Here is a 26,910-nt window from a genome sequence, read left to right on the forward strand (position 1 = left end):
CTTGTAGTGGTTATGGTGCTTGGAGTGTTCCTTTAAACTTTTACCATACTTTATTATTGACTCTACTGAAAAGTTTTCAGTGGAGTAGCCAGTTATTTTGAATACCATTGCAAAGTGTTCTGTATAACAGTAATCTGCATAACACATACCAATTCGTAGTTTTACATTGCATTATATATTAATGAATTTCACAGATAGTGAATCCCCACTGTAGTGGCATTTCATTCTAGGATATTACGTACCTTACAAGGCATTGGCTTGTTTATATTAATTTCAGCTTCTAACCAGACTCCTTTAGGTGAATCACGAACAGACCATATTTTTTCCTGAACTACAAGGTTCTCTTCAAATAGGTAAACAGCAAGAATATCACTCATTTTAGAAAATCCATAAAATGCGTAAAAGAAGCGCAGACAAAACTGCCTATTTCCTGGCAAGGAAGGGCCATAGAGACGTCCAAGGTAACCCGGCTGTGAGGTAAACCTTGAGTTAGCCAGCATGAAAGAACCTGCAAAATATCACAGTTAGCAGACAAACATAACAAAAAGCCAGACATGCATGGCTACATGCTATACCATCAAGGGGTGAATTTCTACTTGCCATGGCTAAATTGTGTGATGGATAAAACTAATAATGGCCATAGAGGCGGCCAATGTAATTTATAGCAATTTTGTAACTTATAGAATGTAATAGTTTTTTTTGTTTTTTTTTTAAACACCTCACCAAAGCAAAAACAATGGAGGTTTAGTTATAGTATATGATCATTCATTACATAAGCCTGTCACAACGTCAATGTAACCCATGAGTTACAGTGGCATTGTGGCAAGCTTATGTAATGGATGATAATATACTACAACTAAACCCCCATAAACATGTTGGATCTGGTAATAAGAAAAAAAGAACTAGCTCTTCACCCAAAAGTATGGTAAAGGAATTATTTAAAACTTAACTTTTAATATAGAGTATATACAAAAAAAGGGGGGGGGGATATAAGTGGATACAATCTAAGGCAGGGGTAGGCAACCTTCGGCTCTACAGATGTTTTGGACTACATCTCCCATAATGCTTTTACAGCCATATTGCTGGCAAAGCATCAAGGGAGATGTAGTCCACAACATCTGTAGAGCCGAAGGTTGCCTACCCCTGATCTAAGGTATTGCCACTAGATGGAGACAAAACCAAACTGTGCTAAATAGATAGCATAAAAGAAAAAGACACTTAGTAATCAAGATTTATATACAGTGTGGAAAGAGAAAGGGGGGGAGGGGCGGTGGGGGGGGGGGGGGGGGGAAGTGAAAACCAGAACAATCAAAAATAATAATATATATATGTGTACAAATGGATTGCAACAAGCTGTATCTGCTGCAGTGTTCTGTAGGAAATTGAATAAACAATCTGTTACAGTTTATCACTAGTATGCAACATGGTACAGTTACATCATGTTTTCAATGTAATGCCAAGAGGAACCCTCAGCAATATAGAAATGCGGCAGTACAGCGGCTACTGAAACAATGAGGGTAAGGTCCTAGTAAGGACTGTTAGTACAGAGTAAACAATGTTGGTAATCAAAATGATGAAATTATCGGAATGCTGGTTGATATAGATACTAAACATGTGCCTTCAAGGGCACCTATGCTAGATTGTAAGGACTAGATCTAACTATCACTGGATAGCACTGCCGATAATTTTCACCATTTCAAAGTACGGTTTAACGTCAAAAATGTCAGGAAAAAAATTCTGCTTCAAATATATGTGTCAATTAGTGCCTTAAGAGGTACCTGTACTCTAAGGGGAATAAATAGGTTTACACTTGATAATGATAATGATAATTCTGCAAGGCTTTATTAATCTGTGCCTTCAAGGGCACCTGTTGAGAAGATAATCTATATATTGCCATCTGTAAAGAAGGAAATGAATTTGCTATCGCTGTATAGTAACCCTGCAATGATTTGCTATTCTGTGCCTTCAAGGGCACCTGCGAGAGAGAGAGTCGATCTATCTCTATGAAGCAGAACACCACAAAGTCTAATCACCCTGGTCAGACCGCTACTGAAGAATTTCATGCCGGGAGGTCTGTAAGAATCCGCGTACAGATTGTACTCCAGTTGTCACAGTATGTCCGTAAACAATCTACACTCTAGCCTGGGTGTGAGATGGAGCCCCGACGCGCGTTTCGCCGGTTGGGCGGCTCTTCAGGGGGAGTTGGATGTGTGTGTGTATATATACAAATATATATATATACACACACACACACACACATTAAAATAAATATATGTATATATATATTTATATATATTTACACACACATTTATTCATTCTTTTCTTTAAGATTAGACAATATGCATAGCACTTGGCATAATATGGCATACAGTAGTTATACAAGTTGTACAAGTTAATAAATCCCTTAGTTTGAATTAAGTTTTAAATTATAATATGACATTAGTTAATAAGGCCTTGTAAATACAAATGTTTCCTTAAGAAATAAAACAACCTATAAGAGACATTTCGAAGGTAACTCCATTTTTGAGATTTAATAGTGTAAAAGGGAAGAATTTGCTCTGGATAGCGGTCTGTCCCTGTTGTAATGTTAGTGCAGTATAACTAAATGATACAGTTGACTGCAAATGTACATTTCAATATAAGACAGTAAAACGTTCATATATCAACATACCCATGCCAGTTGTATGATCTCCTATTCTATATGCATTTGGTTTGACTTTCACTCTGTGCCATGAGGAACCATCTTTACTCTCTTGGTGAAACTGACAAAGATCATTCTCAAAGTCACATCCAGCATCCATTAAATTGAAATCTGGTTCTGAAAAGAAACATTAAGCTTTTTTTTTTTTTGTGAATTTGCTATACAAAAAAAACCAAAACACTACGCACATCAATTTTTTGTTTTTTATAATTCTTTGTTTTTGCATGCAGCAGGGTAGAACAGACTTGGAAAGCCACAACGGTCATATCAAACATTTGAAGTCATACTATTGGTAACAGCGTCATGGCACTTGCACAATTTTTTTTTGTAAAGGTTATGTGAAACATATGCAGGTACATAGCCAGTCAAAATCTTATGAACAATATAGGAGTGCAATAGAGAGGACTAACATCATAATAAGCTTGGTACATGTGTTGGGGGCATGTATTCCTGCCGTCTAGGGCTGACTGTGATAAACATAAGTGTGAAGCACAAGACGGCAGGTTGTGGCTTGAACTAAAACTACACCTCCATCTCTTTGTGGTAACCGGTCTCTGGGATCTATGGCATTGGAGGGGGAAGTGAGATACTAGAGCCTGGCTTACGACAAGGTAAGGCCTGTGCGTATCTGACCAATGGTTTGGGCAGGTGGGCCACCAAAAAAAAATTTAAAAATGAAGGGTCCAGAAAATAAAAGTCTAACCAACTTCGAACCGCAGTGTGGGAAGTCCCGTGCATTAAGGGAGGAAAGTTTCTGTCACCTACTTTCCACTTCAGGTAGTTGCTGCAGCGTATGCTGCGGGTGGTGCTTTCTACGGGATGAATGGCGTGATCGTGTTCGGATCCCAGCTAGGAGTCACCGATGTCGTTACACACATCAATTTTAAGTCTTTTTTTGGCATGGGATTAGAGTAATGGACATAATGTACACACCAAGGTTGAAGGCTGAAGTCATTATTATTTCAAGGATGCCATATGGTGTTTTTTTTTATTCTTACATAAGAGATGATAATATATTTTTAACAGATCCATAAAACAAAAAGGAATCAGACATCAAATGAAATCAGAATGTGATTTCCATCAGGAAATAATTTTGAAAGCCCTGCAGCTTATGAAAGAGGAACAGAAGATTCCGAATTACAGAACATTGTTTTTCACTTTTTTTTTTTACTCATATCATTGTAGCTAAAACACCTCCTACTACAATCCCCACGTTATGTAATGTATTGTTTGTCAAATGTCCATACTTTAGCCCCTCTTGTGTTTTCAGGTGCAATGTTGTGGTACAAAAATATCTGTATCTTGAGTCAAAAGCATAACTTGAACTTGATGTCCCCTCGCCTTAAACCCCACTTTTTGTACAATTGTTTGATATTTATTAAATTTACTAAAGCAGCACTGTGGGTATATAAGGTTTTCCACAACAGTATTATGTATGCCTCAGAGGAAATGGAGCTGCTTTCCACAAAGCGAGTTAGACAGAATTGAACTTTGTGAACTGAGAGTGAGACCACTGACATCAGTGGAATATACGATAATTTTGAATACCTCTCTTTGCTTCCCCAACCTGACTGAACCAGTTTACCCTTGATGCTGATCTTTTGAGGACTGCAGAAGGAATAAGGAACACAGTGCAAGTACTGTATAGGAGTTGCTTTTTCTGATAAGCAACCTCTGAGTGTTTGTAATCTTATCTTTAAGAAGATACGATTACACTATGATATACTGTGTACACTATGATATACTCTTTCTGTGTACACTATGATATACTCGTTCTGTCTCCTTCCAAATGTGACTATAGAAGGAGATATTTATCCTGCTTAGACATTTTATGGTGTTCTTTATGGATTTGATACAGTGCGCTTACATTATCTTTAATGCACTAGAGCAGGAGATAAAAAATTCTAGATTAAACTGACTGTGCAAACAACCTAGAATATAGGTTCTTAAAGTGTTTAGGTAGGCTGCTCAAGTCACCAAGTGATTTAACTCCTAAATGGCAGAGAATTGAGCAGTGAGCTTACACACCAAAATGCTACATTAGGATAAAGTTGCTTTAGTGACTTTAAAGGGACACTATAGTCACCAAAGCAACTTCAGCTTAATGAAGCAGTTTTGATGTATAGATCATCCCCCTGCAGCTTCATTGCTCAATTCTCTGCCATTTAGGAGTTAAATCACTTTGTTTATGCAGCCCTAGGTACACCTCCCTGCATATGACTTACACAGCCTTCCTAAACACTTCCTGGATAGAGTCATCTAATGTTTTCACTTCCTTAATTGCAAATTCTGGTTAATTTAGAATTTCTTATTGTTAGACCTTGCTGGAGCCTACTGATTTGATTAAAGTTCAATTTAAAGAGCACTTTTAAAGTAAGTTACTGTCACGTATCCTTCGTATCCATAAAAAAAAAATGAGATAATTACCTTCCAAAGATCGAGGGGAGTGCCGATCAGCGGTCTTCTGCCATGATGCATGGTTTGTGCGGCGCACGCCGGCCTCTGCTGAACCACGCAATTATATGGCCCAACGTCTGTCCACTGTAAAGACTGTCGACGTGCATGTGGCATCACGCAAAAGACGCACACGCACATTTTGGGGTCAAGGGCTAGGTACAGCCAATCAGATCTGCGAGAGGGTTATTTAAATTCACTTATTCCTTAGCTCATTGCCCTGTCGTGGTTTCCCTTAGATGGTTATCCGAGAGTGTGTTCTTGATCGTGTTTTTCTGTATTTTTACTTTGGCTTCGTTTTGACTTCCCTGATTTCTGGTACCCTTGACTTTTGGCTTTTCCTTATTGCTGTGTCTCGTTCTGTGTCCCTTACCTCAGCTAGTTTTCTGAATATTCTTGGGTACGTTAAGTATGGCCATTCTAAGGCCCGGTAAGACATTACCCTTAGATCTAGGGTGTGATAGAACTTGAAACCATTCTGCGTGATGGATCAATATAAACCTGACAGTTACATCTGATTGAAATTGAAACCATTTTGTTTTCATGCAGGTTGTGTCAGTCACAACCAGTGGAGGTGTGGCTAGCGCTGCATAAACAGAAACAAAAGTAATTTAATTCCTTAATGGCAGTGAATTGAGCAGTGAAATTTCAGAGGTATGATGTATACACAAAAACTGCTTCATTAAGCTAAGCTTGTTTTGGTGACTATAGTGTCCCTTTAAGGACGGGTGACCTCCGTGCAATATCACCTATGCAATACGCAGAGGTTGTTGTGGTTATTTAATTGTTCTTTTAATTTGAACAGCCTGACATGCTGATACCTTTACTAAAGTGTCCAACATACATTTATTTAAACTCACTCTTTAGCCATCATCTCAAATACTACCTTCTAATCATCTGCAATTGCATATGTATATGAACACTCCATGTGCCATAACTACAACAGTCGTCTGCCAATTTTAGGTGTTCATACACTGGCTTAGGGTATCGTCAGAGTGCTCTCAGTCAATGAATGGGTTGAAATAATTTCTGTCTTAATCAAACTGACAACTGGCTTCTGGAGCTCAAGAAGACTGGGAACAACACAGGTGTACCAGCAAGGCTCAGGTAAAAGTCCAATCTTTTATCATAGTGTTAAGCCTCTTGCTGAATGTGTTCAAATTCACAAGCACAAAATTAACATTAAGATCTTGCAGTGCTTATACCAGGAGCCGAAGAAGCGTGGTACCAAGAAGATATGGGCACAAGGAGGAGGAACTCCAGGTAAGTATATCTGTTTTTAGTTTTTTTTTAGTCTGATGTCCCTTCACCTCACTTGAGCACGCAATTATGCACTTAACCCCTTAAGGACACATGACATGTGTGACATGCCATGATTCCCTTTTATTCCAGACGTTTGGTCCTTAAGGGGTTAAAGGGAATCTCTTTTTTCTTTTTTATTTTTTTCTTTAATTTAACTATGTAACTTTTTCTATTTGGAGCTGGATCTGCAGGTGCTATCTACATAGGGGCACCACCTTGAGCATTAGCCTTAGCAAAGAACATCCACGAAGGTGTTAATAGGAGATTACAGGGAACTAGCATAGTGGTGTTCCTAGTAGCATTGTTCTATACTACAGTCAATACTGCATGTATGTAATATCTCCTAGTGCTTTTTCTTTACATTTAAGGAACTTATTTATAGTTTTCATCCTAAATAAACTTCCAAAGAAATCCAGCTACGTTCCTCTAATAACGGCTTACTCTCCGCTGTTATCCCTTACTGCCCTGCTTATCTATTTTTGATGGATTGAAGGCAATATATTTTTGTATTTATTTTTCCTCTGTAGATCATTCTTTAAGGGCTTTCGTGTCATTTTCAAATTATTCATAATGCTATGGATTGCCACTTAATTACACTGATACAATGTTCCAGAGGAATATAGGATTTAGAAGAACTATTATCTGAGCACACTGATACTATTGTATCCTTGTAATAGAAGCCAATAACGTTTTAGAGTAACATTGTTCATTTAGGATACATAGTTGTTCAGTGCTCAAGAAACTAATGTGCTTTTTCCTCATATATTTTACCCTTCTTTTCTGTTGCTCCAAATAAGCTCATAGGTACTATTTGTAAGAACTGCGTATTTTGTTCACATTTATACCAGCTATATACCACCTTAGAGGGGAGCTATCCGATTATAGTTGTTCTTCTTGTTTTTCATATACAATACCCAGGTCCAAGCCCATATTTGGTGGAGCTGGTACCACTATCCTGACCAACTTCCCTACCCTTTTATCCAATTTATGGTTGGGTAAAGGACAAAGGGAAACTTCTTACTTTCTATTAAGTATATCTACCCACTTATTCCTCCCACTGACCAGCAGCATACAAATGGATAGGAAAATTAGCAATATAAATGCATTTAAACCATGTTACCATCAAAAAAATGAATAAGGGAAAAACAACTTTTATTTTAAATGCAAATTGTTTTGAGCAGGGAACACTACATATACATATGTATATATATTTGTAAATTCTATTTCCATCTCTATGGTGATTTGTTGTTGATTCTCTATGTAGACAAATAATTATTACATTGCCAGTTTTATGGTTTCTGCTATTTGAGGACTGTTCTGGCACGAATTCCCATTATTTTTGTACTTGTCTGAACAAAAATTATGAGCACTGAGCTGCATTTTGATAAACATCCCTGGCAGTAGTTGAAGACAATAGACTGTATAATAATAATGATGCATGCTGTCTCTACCAGTATTTACTGCAACACTATTTAATAAAAACACACTGATCAAGCTGCAGATGGAAAATAAAAAAGATAATACATGGCCAAGTTGTCATACCTTTCTGACCAGAGCATGATTCTGGGGAGAATGAAATGTCATCCAAAGCAACATATCCTGCTTCTACACCGTTAAATGCAACTTCAAAGATAACCTGAAAGAATTTAAAATGACCTTAGCTAACTTGGTAGACATGAGCTGTGCTAAGAACATTGCCACAAGCATCCATTATTCATAAAGTCTCAAAGGCAGATTTATTAATGCCAGAACTTCCACTTGATAATTCAGCCACAATCATTCATAGGAAGTTAGGAAAATGATACCATTGAGATGAGATTCGTAAAATGTACTGTGTTCAAAACTAATATTATTTATTCAATGTTGACATATGCCATAGCTTTCCACAATAGGTAAATATGAAATGGAAGAGACAAAACTTCAGCTTAACCCCTTAAGGACCAAACTTCTGGAATAAAAGGGAATCACGACATGTCACACATGTCATGTGTCCTTAAGGGGTTAAGGGAATAGTAGCTAATAAGGAGCTTACTGAACGCACATTGTTAGTTTTAAACTTTTTAGAAAGATAAATTCTTCATGAACAGCTTGTTTTCCACTTTCATCTTGTTGTCTATTTTGTCCCTTGGGTCACTTCTTGTGACCATATTCAGACTGATTCACAAGGCTGCTCTACTCTGGGACCGGGCTTTGGCACATAAAATAAAGTGTGTACAGCCACAGGGAGGAATGGCGCTAGCACTAGGAGCAGCTAGGGTCTGGGAAACATGATCCTGGTGGCAAGGGGATGTAGAGAAAGAATGACAGCTTCAATCAGACAGCAACAACTGGTGGGACCCCTGTTTAACACTAGTAAGAAACAAATTGAATTTAAGTCTTCAGTGTGTGCTTGGCATTATTCAACCTCCGGTTACCGTAATTCCAATACTAGCCAAATGGAAGGAATTAACTTTGTGTTGTTTGCGGTAATAATTTTGTTTAATTGTGTTTTCTTTATATTTTGTATAATTGCACAATGGTGTTAGCGTGATAAAGAACTTTCATAATGTAAAAACGTTACTGCTTTATTTGTTACACTGATCTTCATAAAACCTACTAATTACTACCCTTAAGTGCCTGTATCAATTTTTAGTTTGCTACTCATATATTGTAGTTTGCTAGCCCCAGATCTGGACCTGCCCTCTGGATTAGTATTGAAGAAGACTGTGTGTTGCCTCTTATTTCCTATACAAGAAGAGAACCTATAGTCAGAAAAAAATTAGTTATTTTCAGGATTATAGGTTGCCTTTAATCTTCTGAAGAATTGTGCCAGAAGGAAGGCTGCTTATTGCATATTGAATAACTATTCAGTGTACATTCTATCTTACCTCCACTGGGAGAAGAGCATTTAAATCAACTTCTGCAAAATTCCATTCACCTTTCCTTGCTTCCTTCATTTTCCAGATTTCTTCGTATGAACCATGAAGATCTCTGGTAAAGACCATAAAGTCATTGCTACCTTCCTGTTGAATTTGATAATAAAATGAAAGGCAACCAGATATAGGGGTTATAATTAGTGGAGAAATCAGTTGAGCCACTTCTTGGAAAGCTTTGACATAAACCGAATCAACATACATGTAGTGACCTACAAAAAGGGAAAGAGATTTAATTAGATAGTTGTGCAGGACTGAAATGATCTAGAATTGATTGTATATTTTAATTGTCTCTCTGTAGAAACTCACCATCACCATGTTAAGATTCTGCTGCTAAATTTACATGGAAAAAAGATTCCAAACTTTAGTAAATCCCTTATTCTCAGGTAGACAAGTTTAATAGACTTCAGGGCGAAATAAAATTTTGGTTCATCTGAATGCATTAAGATGAAAATACATTTTCATTTATTAAAACTGGTTATTTTACTACACTGTTTGGTTCAAACAAAAATCACCATTATGTTAGGATCAGAAATTCATTCAGACTAAAGTAATACAGAATATATAGCTAGGAGCTCCCTATACTGATCTGCTGTGAGATCGAAATAAATTTTGGTTACTATGTCGCAGATAGGAACATGCCTATTACACAGTGAGCTGCCAGTGGCATGAAAGAGACAAGAGTCTCGGCTGCTATTGCTACCTGCTTTCTAGAACATGCCCCTAATGTGGGGCCCCTAAAAAGTAAAAATAAAGTAGGGCTGGGACATAAAAGACATGTGGCCAGACCCCACCCATGAGCGGGACCTGTAGTAACCCAGGCAACAGTTTTGCTGGGGGGGGGGGGGGGGGGGGAAGGGTGGGGGGGGGGGGGAAGAGTCCAAATAAGTCTCAATGGGGGATGGAGGAACTATAGGTTATTATAATCAGAGCCTCAAAAGCTGTAAATAGGTGAAGGCTTGAGGGGGCATAGGGCCTGGAGTTCCCTCCTTGCATTTAAACAAACAAACTAAAGACCAAATTGTATGCTTGTCCAACAAGCAATTAGATCTTTATTTCTTTTGTTGTTTACTGCATTCAGTTGTAAGTCATTCTGAAGTGTGGCTAAATTGTTTGAACATGTGTGTCTGAAAATGAATGCCTAAGTCTAAGAGTTAATAGGAATTTCTAGCAAACATTACATATAACGTAAGGTCTACCTAATTCTGCTCTAAACCCATTATGCCGCAAGTCGTGTATACACGATTGCCCGAGTATGTAGCCATACACCACAATCATGTAGACACACATTTTTACCATTGAAAAACAAATTTTTTAATTGCAAACAAACGTAATTTGCAATGGCTGTCAGGACAGTAGAGCTGGTGCTACCATTATAGCACACCCCACACTCAGTAACCATGTCACATTTACCCACTTACATTCACCCCTCACACACAGTGACCATCACAAGCGGCCACAATCCCTCTGTCACTATCACTATGCCACAGTAACCCTCATAAACACACAGTCATCCTCCCCACAGACAATAACCCTCATACTAACAGTCACTCCTCACACACACATTACACAGTCTTGCCATAAACACAATGTACACATCAATACCACAGACAGCCCCCACATACACTGCAACACACTGCAAGCAGCTCTCCCACACACAGAGATATAGATGCTCACAGAGACAGATTCACAGACACAAATATGAATTGCAGGCCCAATCATGAATACACATACACACAAATATACATTCAAAGATGCACAGGATACTAATTGCCAGACACACAGACTGGTACATACATGCTCCACAATGCCAAACCTTTTTTTTTCTTTCTACAACATTTTTTTCATTATTTGTTACATAATTGTTAAAGGGACACCATAGTCACCAGAACAACTACAGCTTATTGAATTTGTTCTGGTGCGTAGAATTTCCTCCAGGCTTTTTGCTGTAAACACTGTCTTTTCAGAGAAAATGCAGTGTTTACATTACAGCCTAGTGATAACTTCACTGGCTACTCATTAGATAGCTGTTAGAGATCCTTCCTGTGTCATGGCTGCCTATACATCCAAACATTCAGTATCTCCACCCTCTGCATGCAGACACTGAACATTCCTCATTGAGATTCATTGATTCAATTAAACTATATGAGGAGATGCTGATTGGCCAGGGCTGTGTTTGAATTGTGCTGGCTCTGTCCCTGATCTGCCTCTTTGTCAGTTTCAGTCAATCCTATGGGGAAGCATTGTGATTGGATCAGGCTACCACTTCTGATGATGTCAGCAGGCAGTGGGTAGGTCTAAAGGAAACAGGGACAAAGCCAGCCGCTCCAGACTTGAATACAAGTAAGATTTTTACTATGTTTAGTAATGCATTAGGGAGCCAGGGGGCTAGATGGTGGTTTTAACCCTATAGGGTCAGGAATACATATTTGTGTTCCTGACCCTATAGTGCTCCTTTAAAGCTTTCTATGCATCCTGAAATGAAAAATACATGCAAACATTACTTTTCAGGACATCTAAAATACCCGGATTCTAAGGGTGTTTTTTCTTTCTTGCAAACCACCTGTAAGTGAGGTGGTTTAACATGTATTCCTAATACTATAGCTTTAATCTATACTAGTGTCCCATCTGTGTTCTGTGTAAGAGTTGGAATGGTGAGTTTTACATACCTTTCAGCCCTCATTGCCCCAATCTCCATGGGGAAGTTCCACCAAAGTGTAAATAATCTCAGCCAATCCAATGCTTTCCCTTAGGAAAGCGTTGGGTGACTAGTGCACATGCACGGCAAAATGACAGCGGAAGCACCTTTAGTGGCTGTCAGAGTGTCAGCCACTAGAGGCCTTTTAACCCTGCAATGCAAATATTGCTGTTACTGCAGAACAGCAATGTGTTCAGTCGCAGGATTAAGATGACAGAGAAATGACAAACAGACTGCTTCATTGAGAGGAATTTGTGTGGGTGACTATAATGTCCCTTTAAATTTACTGAAGCAGCACTGTGGGTATATAAGGTTTTCCACAACAGTATTATGTATTCCTCAGAGGAAGTGGATCTGCTATCCACGAAGCAAGTTAGACAGAATTGAATTTTGTGAACTGAGAATGAAACCACTGACATTAGTGGAATGAACGATAATTTTTAATATCTCTCTTTGCTTCCCCAACCTGACTGAACCAGTTTCCCCTTTGGAGGACTGCAGAAGGAATAAGGAACACAGTGCAAGTATTGTATAGGAGTTGCATTTCCTGATAAGCGACCTCTGAGTGTTTGTAATCTTATCTTTAAAAAACATAAGATTACACTACGATACACTCTTTCTGTGTACACTATGATATACCTCTTTCTGTGTACACTATGATATACCTCTTTCTGTCTCCTTCTAAATGTGACTCAAGAAGAAGATATTTATCAAGGTTAGACATTTTCCTGTGTTCTTTATTGATTTCTTAAAGTGCGCTTATATTATCTTTAATGCACTAGAGCAGGAGGTAAAACATTCTAGAATAAAACCGACTGTGCAAGAAACCTAAAATATAGGTTCCTGAAGTGTTTAGGCAGGCTGCCCAAGTCACAAAGTGATTTACCTCCTAAATGGCAGAGAATTGAGCAGTGAGCTTACACACAAAAAATGCTACATAAAGATAAAGTTGCTTTGGTGACTATAGCATCCCTTTAAGGCAGAAATAGTTAATGACGCAATCTGCTGACAGAAAACACATGGAACGTAAATGTTCTTAATTGTGGAAAACACCAAACCACATGCATATTCATGCATAATTTGAATTATGACTTCAGTATGCCTGAAATTGCTTTAGCTTTAAGTCATTGCTTTATCTGTCTGCTACACATTTCACTACAAATACTGATGGTATTTTTTTTTTACCTATTTCACTGTTCAGAGTGTGATCTTTAGGCAAGAAAGAATGCGAATTTCGGATATTCCCTCCTCCAACAAACCAGTTTACATTTGGATTCCAGCTGTTCATGTAACCACAAAGATGGTTTTCTTCAAAGTCACACTCTACAATGACACATAATCTGTCAAAGGAATCATCCTGAAGATACATGTCTTCAATTAACAAGCAAGGCAATGGACAAAATGATTACATTTCTAAACTCTTTTCAAGTAATAAAACAACATCAATGATACTTCACATTCACTGTCTGTTAGCATTATTATTGTATGTTGACAGTTGTTTGAGGTATTTGAATCCTTACATTTAAAACCCGATAACCCGTGAGTAATACAAGCACATTGAATTTCCCACTGTTGGGCTATAGCTCTAATGGAATAAAGCATATAAAAACAATCAGCTAGATCTGGTCTTGATTGTTATGATTGTAAACACTTGTTTTAAAAGTCTGTTTTACATCTCGACCAAATTAACCACCAATATTTAGACCACATAAAACTCTGTTGTTTGTAAAAGCGTTCTTCCCTATTTGTTCAGGTATGTTCTGAATTAGCTCTAGATCAAAGTCTATGTTTCCTGCTAATTAAGTTTCCTACTAACTAATGAGCCTGAAGCTATTAATCATTTTTTGGTTATTGCCAGATTTTAAATCTGACCATTAAAAAATACAATATATTTTTTTTTTGTTTGATAGAAAGGAGAAACAGAATAGGAAGCTAGCCCAAAATGGCCATTTAATTATTGACTTAAAGAAAGAGTTAATTGCCATTTCAATTCAGAATGTGACGTAGAGGTAAACGTTTATGTAAGTGCCTATGTAGTGAAGTATATACTTCAAAGCAGGTACATTTTAATATGATCTAATGATGGTTAATCTTGACTTGTATATGAGCACCATAAACAGGTGCACTTTATTTTGGATTTACTATCAAGTGGTAAAAAAATCATTTCTTTTCTCATTTTGCTGTATTACATGTCCATTTCCAGCTTGTGATAGTATATAATTGAATAGAATATTATACTTACCAATACAGTATCCAGTAGTCATTTTTAGTTCAAAGATAGCAATACTACTGACTTCATCTGCTCCCAATATCCCTTCTATTATGATCTGGGAATGGAAACAAATACAGGTCTTGTGAAATCTCTGGAACCGATGGTGTCAATTTTCTCTGTACATATGTCTACGTGACAATATCGAATACACAATTCAGGAGATTTCCAGGTCTGTGCAGAGCTTTTTTTTCTTTGTACAAATCAAATGAATTGTCCTTTTGTAAATACTTTGTACAAATATCAGTTTTAGCACAAGGAAGATTAAATGACCAAATTAATTAGTATATATTACCAACACAATACATATTTAAGTAGAACATTTTTTATGAGATATGGTTTATGTTAAAGGAATACTATAGTGTTAGGAATACAGACCCGTAATCCTATCTTTACTGTTCCCTCTATGGGGGAAAGGGACTTTACACTCAACCACTGAACATAGCTGAAGTGGTCATAGTGTCCCTTTAAGTTTAGAACACGGTAGATATGTCCTATTGCAAAGTGTAATGCACCGATAAATTGCTGTAAGAAGTTATTTCTCTTACAGAGAGGCACTAACAATAAATACTATGCTTACTTTCCTACCTTGTATTTTTTTGATGTATTCCTCAGATCAATACTTGATATTAACCAGCTGTCCGACTGCTCTTCAGCTGTCCAAAGCAGATAATCAAAGCTCTCTCCATCAGGCTGGATAAAAACATTTAGCTTGCTGGGGTTCACAGAAGACTCTGACCCAGCAATCTGATAAACTAGCTTGAGACAACTCCATTCATCAGGCTGAAGGTCTGGACTGACAAGCACAGCTTTCTGTCCAGATGTTCCATATAAAGTGTCCACCGATATGTAATGACCTAAAATCAAAGGCAGAAAATAGCAATGTGTCTATTGAAAATGTTTTGATATAAATTGGGTGCACTTACATTAAAATGTCTTCGGTTTTTATTTTAAGAATACGGTCAACCAAATCTACACTATATTGGTTAATATGTTAACAATACAAAATGAGTGAATATTTTAAGTAATATAATTGTACATTTTAGCTCTGTATAGGCCGACTTTTTTTTTTTACTGAATTTACTTTTGCAACAGTATTGTTGGCAGAGGATCTTTCTAATTTTACACTCCAAACCCTGCCACAACTGGTGATTTACTCCAAAAAAAAGTTTAGGTGTTCTGCTGTTGTTTGACTTCTCCAATATGTCTTGGTCAAGTGATGTCCTCATGCATTTCATGCTATAATAACTAAGACGAGTAAGTGCTTGCAAATGATATGGTATGGGTGGTGTTTTTCCATTTGATTGCTAACATTTAGAGCTGAAAATTACATAATGAACATTAAGAAAAGACTATGTGTATATAAAGTACGTATTTCTGCATATTCAACCAGAATGTAGACAAATAACTAGAGGTTAAAACTGTCACAAAAATATTCTGTCTGACATATCCAGAAACATATGGCAGGATATGGTTTTGATCATAAAACATCAAAAACCTGGAAATGTTTTTTTACTGAAGTATAAATAACTTGGGAATTCACCATATATTTTTAGGATAACTACCACAGCTTAATGCTACAAGTCTAGTTTAAAACAGTTACACTTTATTTTTCCAAAACATATTAATGTACACGTTTTAGATGCTATAGAGATTATGTTAAACTGTTCCTCTTCAATTATGCTGGATTATTTCTGCTTCTATAAATACACAGTGAATAGGCAGTGGCTGTTACAATTCCAGAATCATGTTAAATGGTAAGCTAAACTAAAAGAACGCTTCAAGCACCATAACCACTTCAAATTGCCATGAGTACCCCAGCGTCCTCTGTTGTAAGTAATCAAATTGTTTTAGCAAGGTTTGACTTCGCCTATTTAATAGGAAGAAAGTGAAAATCATTTTTTCTGATATTTTTTATATTATGCTACATTATTTAGTATTTCACTTGCAACATCTTTTCAGGGTATCATTTTTGCACTTTATTACAGTGATGAGAAAAAAGATTAGCATTTCAAATGTCATGTCGCTAAACTGCATGAAAATCCATATAGGCACAGCCCCACCTATTGATAAGGATCCGCAGCCCCTCCTGCTATTACTTACTTGGTTTTAAAACGATTTGACAAATTACACTGGGACCACTCCTTGCACCATAACCACAACAGTAGGTGTAGTGGTTATGGTGCTGGTAGTGTTTATTTCAGTCAGGCTCCAGTTTGAGCCAAATTCATGAAAGTTCAGATATTGGTTTTCATTCATCCAACGACTCACATTTCATTAATTTTTTTTCCCCATATTTCCTCCTAAGCTTCACATCCTAGAAATGACAACATGATGCTGGTTGGCATAAAGAAATAAATGTAAAAAATCAATGGATAAAATAATAAATAAGTTTGAGATATTCTGTATCAGGAACATGAACTACAATATCACAATAATATAAAGCAACCTTTGTGACGTATTGACAAGGGCAGGGCTGCCATCAGAAATTTTGGGGCCCCTGACACAGTTCAAAGTGTGAGCCCCCTGGGCCCGCCCCCGAGTCTGCCCCCGGGGGCCCATTCTGAGTCCACCCACAAGGATGGCCTGTGTGGTGTGTAAAATGGATACAGACTGCACATTTGTATTATGAATGTAGCTTTGTGTGTTTTAGATAAAGTGTGTGTTTGTGTAGTGAATGCAGAGTGTTTGTGTTGTGGTTTTAGTGTGTGTATGGTGAATGCTGTGTGTGTTTGTGTTGTGGTTTAAGTGTGTGTATGGTGAATGCAGTGTGTGTTTGTGTTGTGGTTTTAGTGTTTGTATGGTGAATTCAGTGTGTGTGTTGTAGTTTTAGTGTGTGTTTGTGTTGTAGGTTTAGTGTGTGTATGGTGAATGCAGTGTGTTTTGTGTTGTGGTTTTAGTGTGTGTATGGTGAATGCAGTGTGTGTGTTGTGGTTTTAGTGTGTGTATGGTGAATGCAGTGTGTGTGTTGTAGTTTTAGTGTGTGTATCTTGAATGCAGTGCGTGTTTGTGTTGTGGTTTTAGTGTGTGTATGGTGAATGCAGTGCGTGTTTGTGTTGTGGTTTTAGCGTGTGTATGCAGTGTGTGTTTGTGTTGTGGTTTTAGTGTGTGTATGCAGTGTGTGTTGTGGTTTTAGTGTGTGTATGGTGAATGCAGTGTGTGTGTGTTGTGGTTTTAGTGTGTATGGAGAATGCAGTGTGTGTGTGTGTGTGTTGTGGTTTTAGTGTGTGTATGGGGAATGCAGTGCATATTTGTGTTGTGGTTTTAGTGTGTGTATGCAGTGTGTGTGTATGCAGTGTGTGTGTTGTGGTTTTAGTGTATGTAAAATAGGGGGCTGCATGGGGGGGGGAGCCATTTGGGAAATGTGAAATTTTATTCCCCCCTCCCTGCTTCTTACCTGGTCAGGGAGGGGGGAAGATTGCATCCCTGGTGGTCCGGTGGTCTGGTAGAGGGAGCCAGCCGCTGTACAATGCCGCTGTACAATGCAGATGGATGAATATTTGGAGTTTAGTAGAAAGTTTAGTTGCATTCCAAAACAAAGGTTTCCCAAAACAGCAGTTCAAGAATGGCGTATATCCTATTTACATAATGCTAGTACCAAGAATGCTTCTTATGCTGTTATTAGAGATTGCCAGTAACAATCCCAAAAAAATAATCAAATTAATATGACCATTGCTTGATGTCCATTGTCAAACTGGTTTGCTTTGCATTATACAATGACTTATAAGGCCTGCTTCTTGAGGACATAAAGTAAAACGACTTTTAGAGCCAATGCGCAAATGAACATCTAATGCTGATGGAATTTATTCTGGCAACTTTACAATATATTAAACCATTACTCTTTAAAAAAAAAAAAAAAAAAACACGTGCACGCTGTTTTGTAATTCACTTCTTCATGACCTAGCATTTTTAATTTAAAAAGGATAAAAACAAGAGAATACATTTCACAAGCATTTAACATAAATAAAAAGAGATCATTTCAAGTACAGCGCTATATCATAAAAGAAAGCATAATAAAGGATTTTAATCTGGAAGACATGAGGTTAACTATGAAGTAACATACAAAAATATTCAGCTCTCTTTATGTGATAATATATTCGTACACATTAAACATATGATTTTTAGGAGATGTTCATTAAAGACTTATTCCTCTCCAGCTCTACCAGCATCACTATCATGCTAGGTCATGGGAGTAAATTGATGTAACACCGACCACTGATGAAATTACCTTCTCTTCTGACCTAGGCCTGGGCAAAGTTAGATGTCCTTCCCATAGCCAAACCCCATCTTCCATTCACTCTCACCCATCCATTCCTCTACCCAGTCTGTTATTGCCACCCATTCTTTCTTCACCCTCCCATGACTATCATCCATTACTTCAATCATGGTGGGGAATATCTGCCAAGCTATGACAGTGCGAAAAATGGGGGTTTGAAGGGGTTTTGTCTACCTTATCCCTATACTTCTACAATGATATAAAGTGACATCAAATTAACCTTATTTGTTAGAGTCAAAAACATTTTTAGTGCAAAATACTGGCTACAGGCACACTAAGGAGTTATCTGTTAAGGAGTTAAATGGATATTCCAAGCCCTAAAACAACTTTAAAGGGAACTTTTAATATAGTTGCTCTGGTGAGCATATCATATAGGCATTTTCATGTCAACACTGACTTATTTAGACAAAAAGCAGTGTTTACATTGCTGCATAGGCACACCTTCAATGGCAGTTACTCAGATGGCCACTAGAAGGGCTTACTGGGTCAGTAATGCACAACAATCTGCATTGATTGATACAATGCATCTCTATGACGAGATGCTAATTGGCTAGCATGGCGTTTGGCTCTGCCCCCCACCCTGCCTCCTTGGCTGAAATCATCAGAATTGACAATCTCAGACAATCACAATGCTTACCCAACAATCTTTAGTAATAGCACCAGTGGATGAAAAAAAGTGTCACCATTCAAAAATCCCACCTTTAAAAAGTGTAGAAAGGGCTTCAATAACTACAGTATAAAATTACTATTCAAATATGAGATGGACATTTGTGACCAATGGTTATGCTTTTACAATGAAAAAAATCCATCTAAAATCCATAAAAAGTATATGCCAAAAGTACAAAAAAATACACAAACAATAAAAAATAAATACATATAAGTATAAAAATTCAAAACAAATTAATTTTAAAAATGGCATATCTCAAAATCATTATTCAGTCAATTGGGAATAAGGGTATTCAATTTGAATATCCATCTCATCTCTGTTTTTCCTAAATCCTGTAAAAAATTGCCCCCTCTCCAGGACACTTGATGTTGTAAATATCGTGTCTCTTTATATTATAAGCATGTTCACATATTCTTGTACGTAATTGTCTCGACGTGCGACCTATATACTTAAATCCACAGGGGCAAGTTAACATGTATATAACATTTTTCGAGTGGCAGGTGATGTTATTTTTTTCAGTAAGTCTTGCTATTTGATTGAAAATCATTGATGCATGCCTTCTTACTTGATGTATTAGTATTACAGCATATATTGCAGTTACTGCATCTAAATATAGCTTTTAAGTTTATTTAAAAGTTCTCTTGGTGGGTATTAGTATTCGGGATAACATTAGTTAAAATCCTTTTCATGTTCTGTATTCCAGTGCCTGTGTTTATAGATTATATTTCTAACTTTGTTGTTTTGGTTCCCTGAAAATTGACATATAAAGGGGATTTGTGGGTTTTGGTCATTCATATCCCTAACTTTATATTCCATCAAAGAGACCCTCACATACATTTCTTGCTCTTCCTTTACCGCTTGTTTTAAAATCACATCTTCATATCCCCTATCTTTAAAATCTTGGATAACTTTTTGACTTTGTTGCTTGAACATGCTGCAATGTGTGCAATTCCTCTTTATTCTAATGAGTTGGCTCTTCGGTCCAATACTGAGCCATGGGCTATAATGGCCACTATCTACAGCCATATGGTAAGTTTCCCAATGAGCCATATATAGATTAGCGTAGCTCGGAGCGAACTTGGTGCCCATCGCTGTGCCACAAATCTGGAGGTAAATATTATTCTGGAACCAAAATTTATTTTTTTCTAAAATAATTGAATAGAACCTAAAACAAACTGAATTTGGTTCCTCGGGTAAAGTGGTGCATTTTCTAAAACCGTTATAAAACGGAGATCTAACTATCAGCAAAGGAATACTATAAGAGATAACTATCACATTCCTATTAGGAATAGATTTGAACCCCTAGGAAGGACCCAAAATGACTCCAGTCTTTTTTTAGAAAAAGCAAAAAGGGTTCAAAACAATACCCATAGAGAAACGGAGAAGGAATTGGGACATAACATCCCTGCCTCTTCACGCAAAACGATTAAGATGAAGGAAGGAAGAGGCAATAGAGGGGGAAAGAGAACCAAAAGAGGTGGAGCAAAGGAAATAGTACCTATAGGGATTTTTAATTTGTCCAAAAAGCAGTTAGGAAAGGAATACATAAGTTTACTTAATAAAGGATTAAAGTTTGCTCCATCAAAAAGTTTAGATAAGTTTCAGTTTTTCATAGATCTTAATAAGTTTACTAGAAAACAATTTTTTTAAAGATACTCTTACAGTTCGAAATACTAGTACATGACTGGATAATGACGACAAGGAAGTACAACACACTTCTTTAAAAGAAAGATCCTCCTTCTATCCTAAATGGATGATATCAGAAGAGATGACAACCAGATACATCAATTAAAACCACTAAATAAATGTCAATAAAACTTGAACCCCCAAGAATATAAGGCATTGAAAGAATTAAGAGAGGATACCAGCATAATAATCAAACCAGCTGCCAAAGGGGGGTTGTTATTATGGACCATGAGTATTACTTAGAGGAGGCATACAGACTACTCGGTGATAGCTCAACATATAATAAGTTACCCCATGACCCGACCAAAGAGATAAAAGAGAAATTATCTTCATTGATCAAGAAAGGTATCCAGGAAAGTCTGTTGAACTCCAAAGAAAGAAACTACATTGACATTAAATATAAAAGAATCCCTGTATTTTATTTTCACCCTAAATTACATAAGGATATAAATAAGTTTCCAGGTAGGCCGATCATTTTGGGTATAAATTCAGTATCTTGCAGACTCTCTGAGTATGTTGATTCTATACTCCATCCAATTTTTAGAAAATGCATCACTTACCAGAGGAGCTAAATTCAGTTTGTTTTAGATTCTATTCAACTGATTTTAGAAATAATTACTTTTGGTTCCAGAATAATTTTTACCTCCAGATTTGCGCCATGTTCGCTCCCAGCTATGCCAATCTATTTATGTTTTAATAGGAAACTTACCATATGGGTGTAGATAGTGGCTGGGAAGCAAACTCGGTGCTCTATAAACGCTATATTGATGACCTATTTTTAATTTGGAGGGGGGGAGAGGACCAGTTAAAAACTTTGAAAGCAAGAACCAGAATTTTAAATTGAGCTCTATATTTTATAGGAAGCCAATGTAGGGACTGACAGAAGGGTGAGGCATGGGAGGTGCGGGCGGACAGGAAGATGAGCCTCGCTGCCGCATTCATTATAGACTGTAACGGCGCAAGTTGGGAGCACGTAAGACCACTGAGAAGCGGATTACAGAAGTCAAGGCGAGAAAGGACAGTGGAATGGACCAACAACTTAGTCACATCTGGCGTAGGGGCGGATGCGCGCAATGTTTTTGAGATGGAAATGACAGGATTTGGCGATAGATTGAACATGAGGCTTGAAGGAGAGGTCGGAGTCAAAGAGAACACCTAGGCAGCGAGCCTGCGTGGTGGAGCTGATAGTAGCACCGTTGACTTGGAGGGAGACAGACACAGGAGTAACAACACTTGAGGGAGGAAAGACCAGAATTTCAGTTTTGGTCAAGTTTAGTTTAAGGAAGTGGAAGCCATCCAGTTAGAAATAGCAGAGAGGCAGTCAGAGACACTAGTCAAGAGGGACGGGGAGAGATCAGGAGAGGACAGGTAGATTTGCGTGTCATTCGCATAGAAATGATATCGGAAGCCAAAGGAGCTAATGAGTTTACCAAGGGAGGCAGTATAGATGGAGAAAAGTAGGGGACCAAGGACTAAACCCTGGGGGACACCAACAGAGAGGAGTTGGGGAGAAGAAGCAGAGCCAGAGAAAGAAACATTGAAAGAGCGCTGTGAGAGGTAGGAGGAGCACCAGGAGAGAGCAATATCTTGTAGACCGATATTGCGGAGGATGAGAAGAAGCTGTTGATGATCAACAGTGTCAAAAGCCGCAGACAGGTCAAGGAGAATTAGGATAGAGTAGTGACCACGAGAGTTTGCAGTGAGTAGATCATTGGATACTTTGGTCAGTGCCGTTTCCACAGAGTACTTAGCGCGGAAACCAGACTGAAGCGGGTCTAGCAGAGAGTTGGACTCGAGGAAGTCTGTCAATCTCGCATACACAATATATATAGCCCACACTGGGAAGGGCTGAACTAGCTTAAACCATCCTGAGAAAGCCGACCTCTTGCAGCGAAACGCGTGGACGATGTGACGCAATACGTACCCAGCTTAAACAGCGAAAGACGAACAGTACCGTGCGAGAGCTGGGACCGCAACCCGACTGTACATGAGAAGACAGACCACAGAGACTCCAACACTTTGATGGGAGATTCCTCAGTGATTAAGCGTGTTTGTGAGTAGCGGGTACATGTACCGCACTACTCAACACTTTATCTTGAAAGCGGCTGTGCATCTGTATTGTGTCTTACATGAACATATGATTTGTTTTTAATTGTTAAAGATTTAAATGTATTAACTCTTTGCTAAAAAATACTGGTATAGTTATACTTATACGTGTACCATACAATTTAGCAGATTTACACTATTCTGTTTATTTTTTCTCTTTTTTCCCATTTCTGTACCATATGATCTCATAACCGAGTTTTGCTGTCGTTTGTATTAACTTCTTGAGTCACTGCTGGGTGTGGTGTACACCAGCTAAATATCGCTCCACTGTTTTTGTGAAATTTTTGTTTATGTTATGTCATTGGATGCTAGAAAGGGAGAGCATCAAAGTGTATAGCAGATATATTCATATTACTGTATTAATTGAAAGCATATCACAAGATACAGACCCTAGACCTTTTGCCGATTTTTTGCTCGAAACTTAATGCAAAGGTTTACTACAGTGCTCCGATTTTTTTTCTCTTAACTTAATGAAGCAGTTTGAGTGTATAGATAATGCCCTTGCAGTCCCACTGCTCCATTACCTGCCAATATAATATGTTTACTTTAGATGTCCTGCTCTGTTAATTGAACTTTAATCCCAAATAGGCTCCTGCAGGCTCAAGCATGCTATTAACAAATATCTCCTAACATTTTAAATAGACAAAGAGCCACTTTTTAGGAGTGTGAGTAGGGGTGTGGACAGGGGTGTGGCTGTTTTACCAGGAAATATACATTAAGATTTCTCTTGTTTTCAAGTATGTCCTGGGACAACAAAACATTGCATTGGTACAATAGGGTACAATAAAATACAAAAACAATATTAATACACAACATATACAAAATTTTACATAGAACAGATAGGAAATATATAATCAACCATGACAGGTGCATTCTGTTTTGAGGTATGTAGAGAGGGATCTCTTAAAGGACTTCAGGCTTGGGGAATATTTGAAAGTGTGCGGGAGGTCGTTCCACAATAGCGGTGCTCTGTAGGAAAATGAGGATCGGGCTGCTTTCTTTTTGTATTGAGGTAGATTAGGTGATTTACTAATAACAGTTCATTCTAATATATAATTTAGAAGAAGAACAATGTATCTTATTAACACAGACTGATTTCTAAACACATTTAATGTAGTTTAAAGACACATAACTGTATTATTGCTGTGGAGCTCAGTTATACACTCAGACACCCCAACGATATGGAGCTCCTCGAAAAGAGATACATTAGAATAGGAAGTAGGGACAGATGGATTTGGATCCAAAAATAGCAACTGTCCCTCCAAAATAGGGACATTTTAGAGATTTGTTACTAGAGCAGGAGATAAATACTAAAACAAACACTATAAGCATTATAATGATTAGAATTGTAAGCATTAGATCTCTCTTTGCAGTAAGTGTGTAGGAAGGCAGTGTGTGTGTCACAGGCAGGAAGGTATAACGAGGGCTGCATAAACCAAGTGATTTAACTCCTCCTGCGGGGACATGACCCATACAGTGGCGTACATACCGGGGTCGCAGGGGTCGCGGCTGCGACCGGGCCCGGCCCACCAGGGGGCCCGGCCGCCCTGCGACCCAGGTATGTACCCACAGGGCCAGCCTCTTCTCCTGGGGGCCCAAGAGCCGGCCACCTCAGGGCCCCCAGAGGCTGGCCCTGCTGTCACCCGGCTGGCTGGTCCTGCGGGCGCGCGAGGGAGCACTCTCCCCTGGGTGCTCCCTCCCTCTTCAGCTCCCTCGCGCGCCGCACTGAAACCGGAGCCGGAAGATGACGTCATCTTCCGGCTCCGGTATCAGTTCGCGGCGCGCAAGGGAGCTGAAGAGGGAGGGAGCACCCAGGGGAGAGTGCTCCCTCGCGCGCCCGCAGGACCAGCCAGCCGGGTGACACCACTGGACCCCAGGGAATCCCCTCAGCTCTCCCACAGGTAAGGAGGCTGGGGGGATTAAATAAAAAATAAATAAATAAATAAACGTGTGTGTGTGTGTGAGTGTATGTTAGTGAGTATGTTAGTGTGAGTGTATGTTAGTGAGTGTGTGAGTGTGTTAGTGTGTGTTAGTGTGAGTGTATGTTAGTGAGTGTGTGTTAGTGTGAGTGTATGTTAGTGAGTGTGTGTTAGTGTGTGAGTGTGTTAGTGTATGTTAGTGAGTGTATCTTAGTGTGAGTGTATGTTAGTGAGTGTGTGAGTGTATGTTAGTGAGTGTGTGTTAGTGTGAGTGTATGTTAGTGTGTGAGTGTGTTAGTGTATGTTAGTGAGTGTGTGTTAGTGTGAGTGTATCTTAGTGTGAGTGTATGTTAGTGAGTGTGTGAGTGTATGTTAGTGTGTTAGTGAGTGTATGTTAGTGTGTGTGTTAGTGAGTGTGTGTGTGTGTGTGTTTTAGTGTGAGTGTATGTTAGTGAGTGTGTGTGTGTTAGTGAGTGTGTGTGTGTTAGTGAGTGTGTGTGTGTTAGTGTTAGAGTGTGTGTGTGTTAGTATTAGAGTGTGTGTGTGTGTGTGTGTGTAGAGCGTGACGTCATCTTCCGGCTCCGGTATCAGTACGCAGCGCGCAAGGGAGCTGAAGAGGGAGGGAGCACCCAGGGGAGAGTGCTCCCTCGCGCGCCCGCAGGACCAGCCAGCCGGGTGACACCACTGGACCCCAGGGAATCCCCTCAGCTCTCCCACAGGTAAGGAGGCTGGGGGGATTAAATAAAAAAAACAAAAAATAAACGTGTGTGTGTGTGAGTGTGTGTTAGTGTGTGTGTGTGTGTGTGTGTGTTAGTGTATGTTAGTGAGTGTGTGTTAGTGTGAGTGTATGTTAGTGCGTGTGTGAGTGTGTGTTAGTGTGAGTGTATGTTAGTGAGTGTGTGTTAGTGTGAGTGTATGTTAGTGAGTGTGTGTTAGTGTGTGTGTGTGTGTGTGTGTGAGTGTGTTAGTGTATGTTAGTGAGTGTGTGTTAGTGAGTGTGTGTTAGTGTGAGTTTATCTTAGTGTGAGTGTATGTTAGTGATTGTGTGAGTGTATGTTAGTGAGTGTGTGTTAGTGTGAGTGTATGTTAGTGAGTGTGTGTGAGTGTGTTAGTGTATGTTAGTGAGTGTGTGTTAGTGTGAGTGTATCTTAGTGTGAGTGTATGTTAGTGAGTGTGTGAGTGTATGTTAGTGTGTGTGTGAGTGTGTTAGTGAGTGTATGTTAGTGTGTGTATGTTAGTGAGTGTGTGTGTGTGTGTTTTAGTGTGAGTGTATGTTAGTGAGTGTATGTTAGTGTGTGTATGTTAGTGAGTGTGTGTGTGTGTGTTTTAGTGTGAGTGTATGTTAGTGAGTGTGTGTGTGTGTGTTTTAGTGTGAGTGTATGTTAGTGAGTGTGTGTGTGTTAGTGAGTGTGTGTGTGTTAGTGTTAGAGTGTGTGTGTGTTAGTATTAGAGTGTGTGTGTTAGAGTGTGCGTGTTAGTGGTAGAGTGTGTGTCTGTGTGCTTCTGTTAGTAAGTGTGTATGTATGTTTGTCACTGAGTGTGTGTCTGTCAGTTAATGTGTGTGTCTTAAGCACTTACCTTTCTCCAGCGCCGGACTCCCTTGGCGCTCGGGATCTCTCCGCCCCGATCCGCCTCTCAGCTCCGAATGCGCATTCGTGGCAAGAGCCACGCGCGCATTCAAACCGCCCATAGGAAAGCATTACTCAATGCTTTCCTATGGACGTTCAGCGTCTTCTCACTGTGATTTTCACAGTGAGAATCGCAGAAAATCCTCTAGCGGCTGTCAATGAGACAGCCTCTAGAGGCTGGATTAACCCTCAGTGAAACATAGCAGTTTCTCTGAAACTGCTATGTTTTCAGCTGCAGGGTTAAAACTAGAGAGACCTGGCACCCAGACCACTTCATTGAGCTGATGTGATC

At 38.7% G+C, this 26,910-nt stretch overlaps 1 protein-coding gene across 1 annotated transcript in view; it reads right to left on the bottom strand.

Annotated features, from left to right (window-relative positions):
• MAMDC2 (MAM domain containing 2) overlaps positions 1-26,910 on the bottom strand; it is a 106,568-nt gene that overhangs the window by 26,632 nt on the left and 53,026 nt on the right. The window contains exons 3-9 of the mRNA XM_063457198.1: positions 14,925-15,193; positions 14,310-14,394; positions 13,253-13,390; positions 9,325-9,581; positions 8,000-8,093; positions 2,672-2,818; positions 243-508 (exon numbers count right to left, since the gene is read on the bottom strand). Coding sequence (XP_063313268.1) covers positions 243-508; positions 2,672-2,818; positions 8,000-8,093; positions 9,325-9,581; positions 13,253-13,390; positions 14,310-14,394; positions 14,925-15,193 — 1,256 coding nt within the window. The remainder of the gene's footprint in view (positions 1-242; positions 509-2,671; positions 2,819-7,999; positions 8,094-9,324; positions 9,582-13,252; positions 13,391-14,309; positions 14,395-14,924; positions 15,194-26,910) is intronic.

The sequence above is a fragment of the Pelobates fuscus genome, chromosome 5, assembly GCF_036172605.1.
Source record: "Pelobates fuscus isolate aPelFus1 chromosome 5, aPelFus1.pri, whole genome shotgun sequence".
Taxonomy (NCBI): Eukaryota; Metazoa; Chordata; class Amphibia; order Anura; family Pelobatidae; genus Pelobates; species Pelobates fuscus.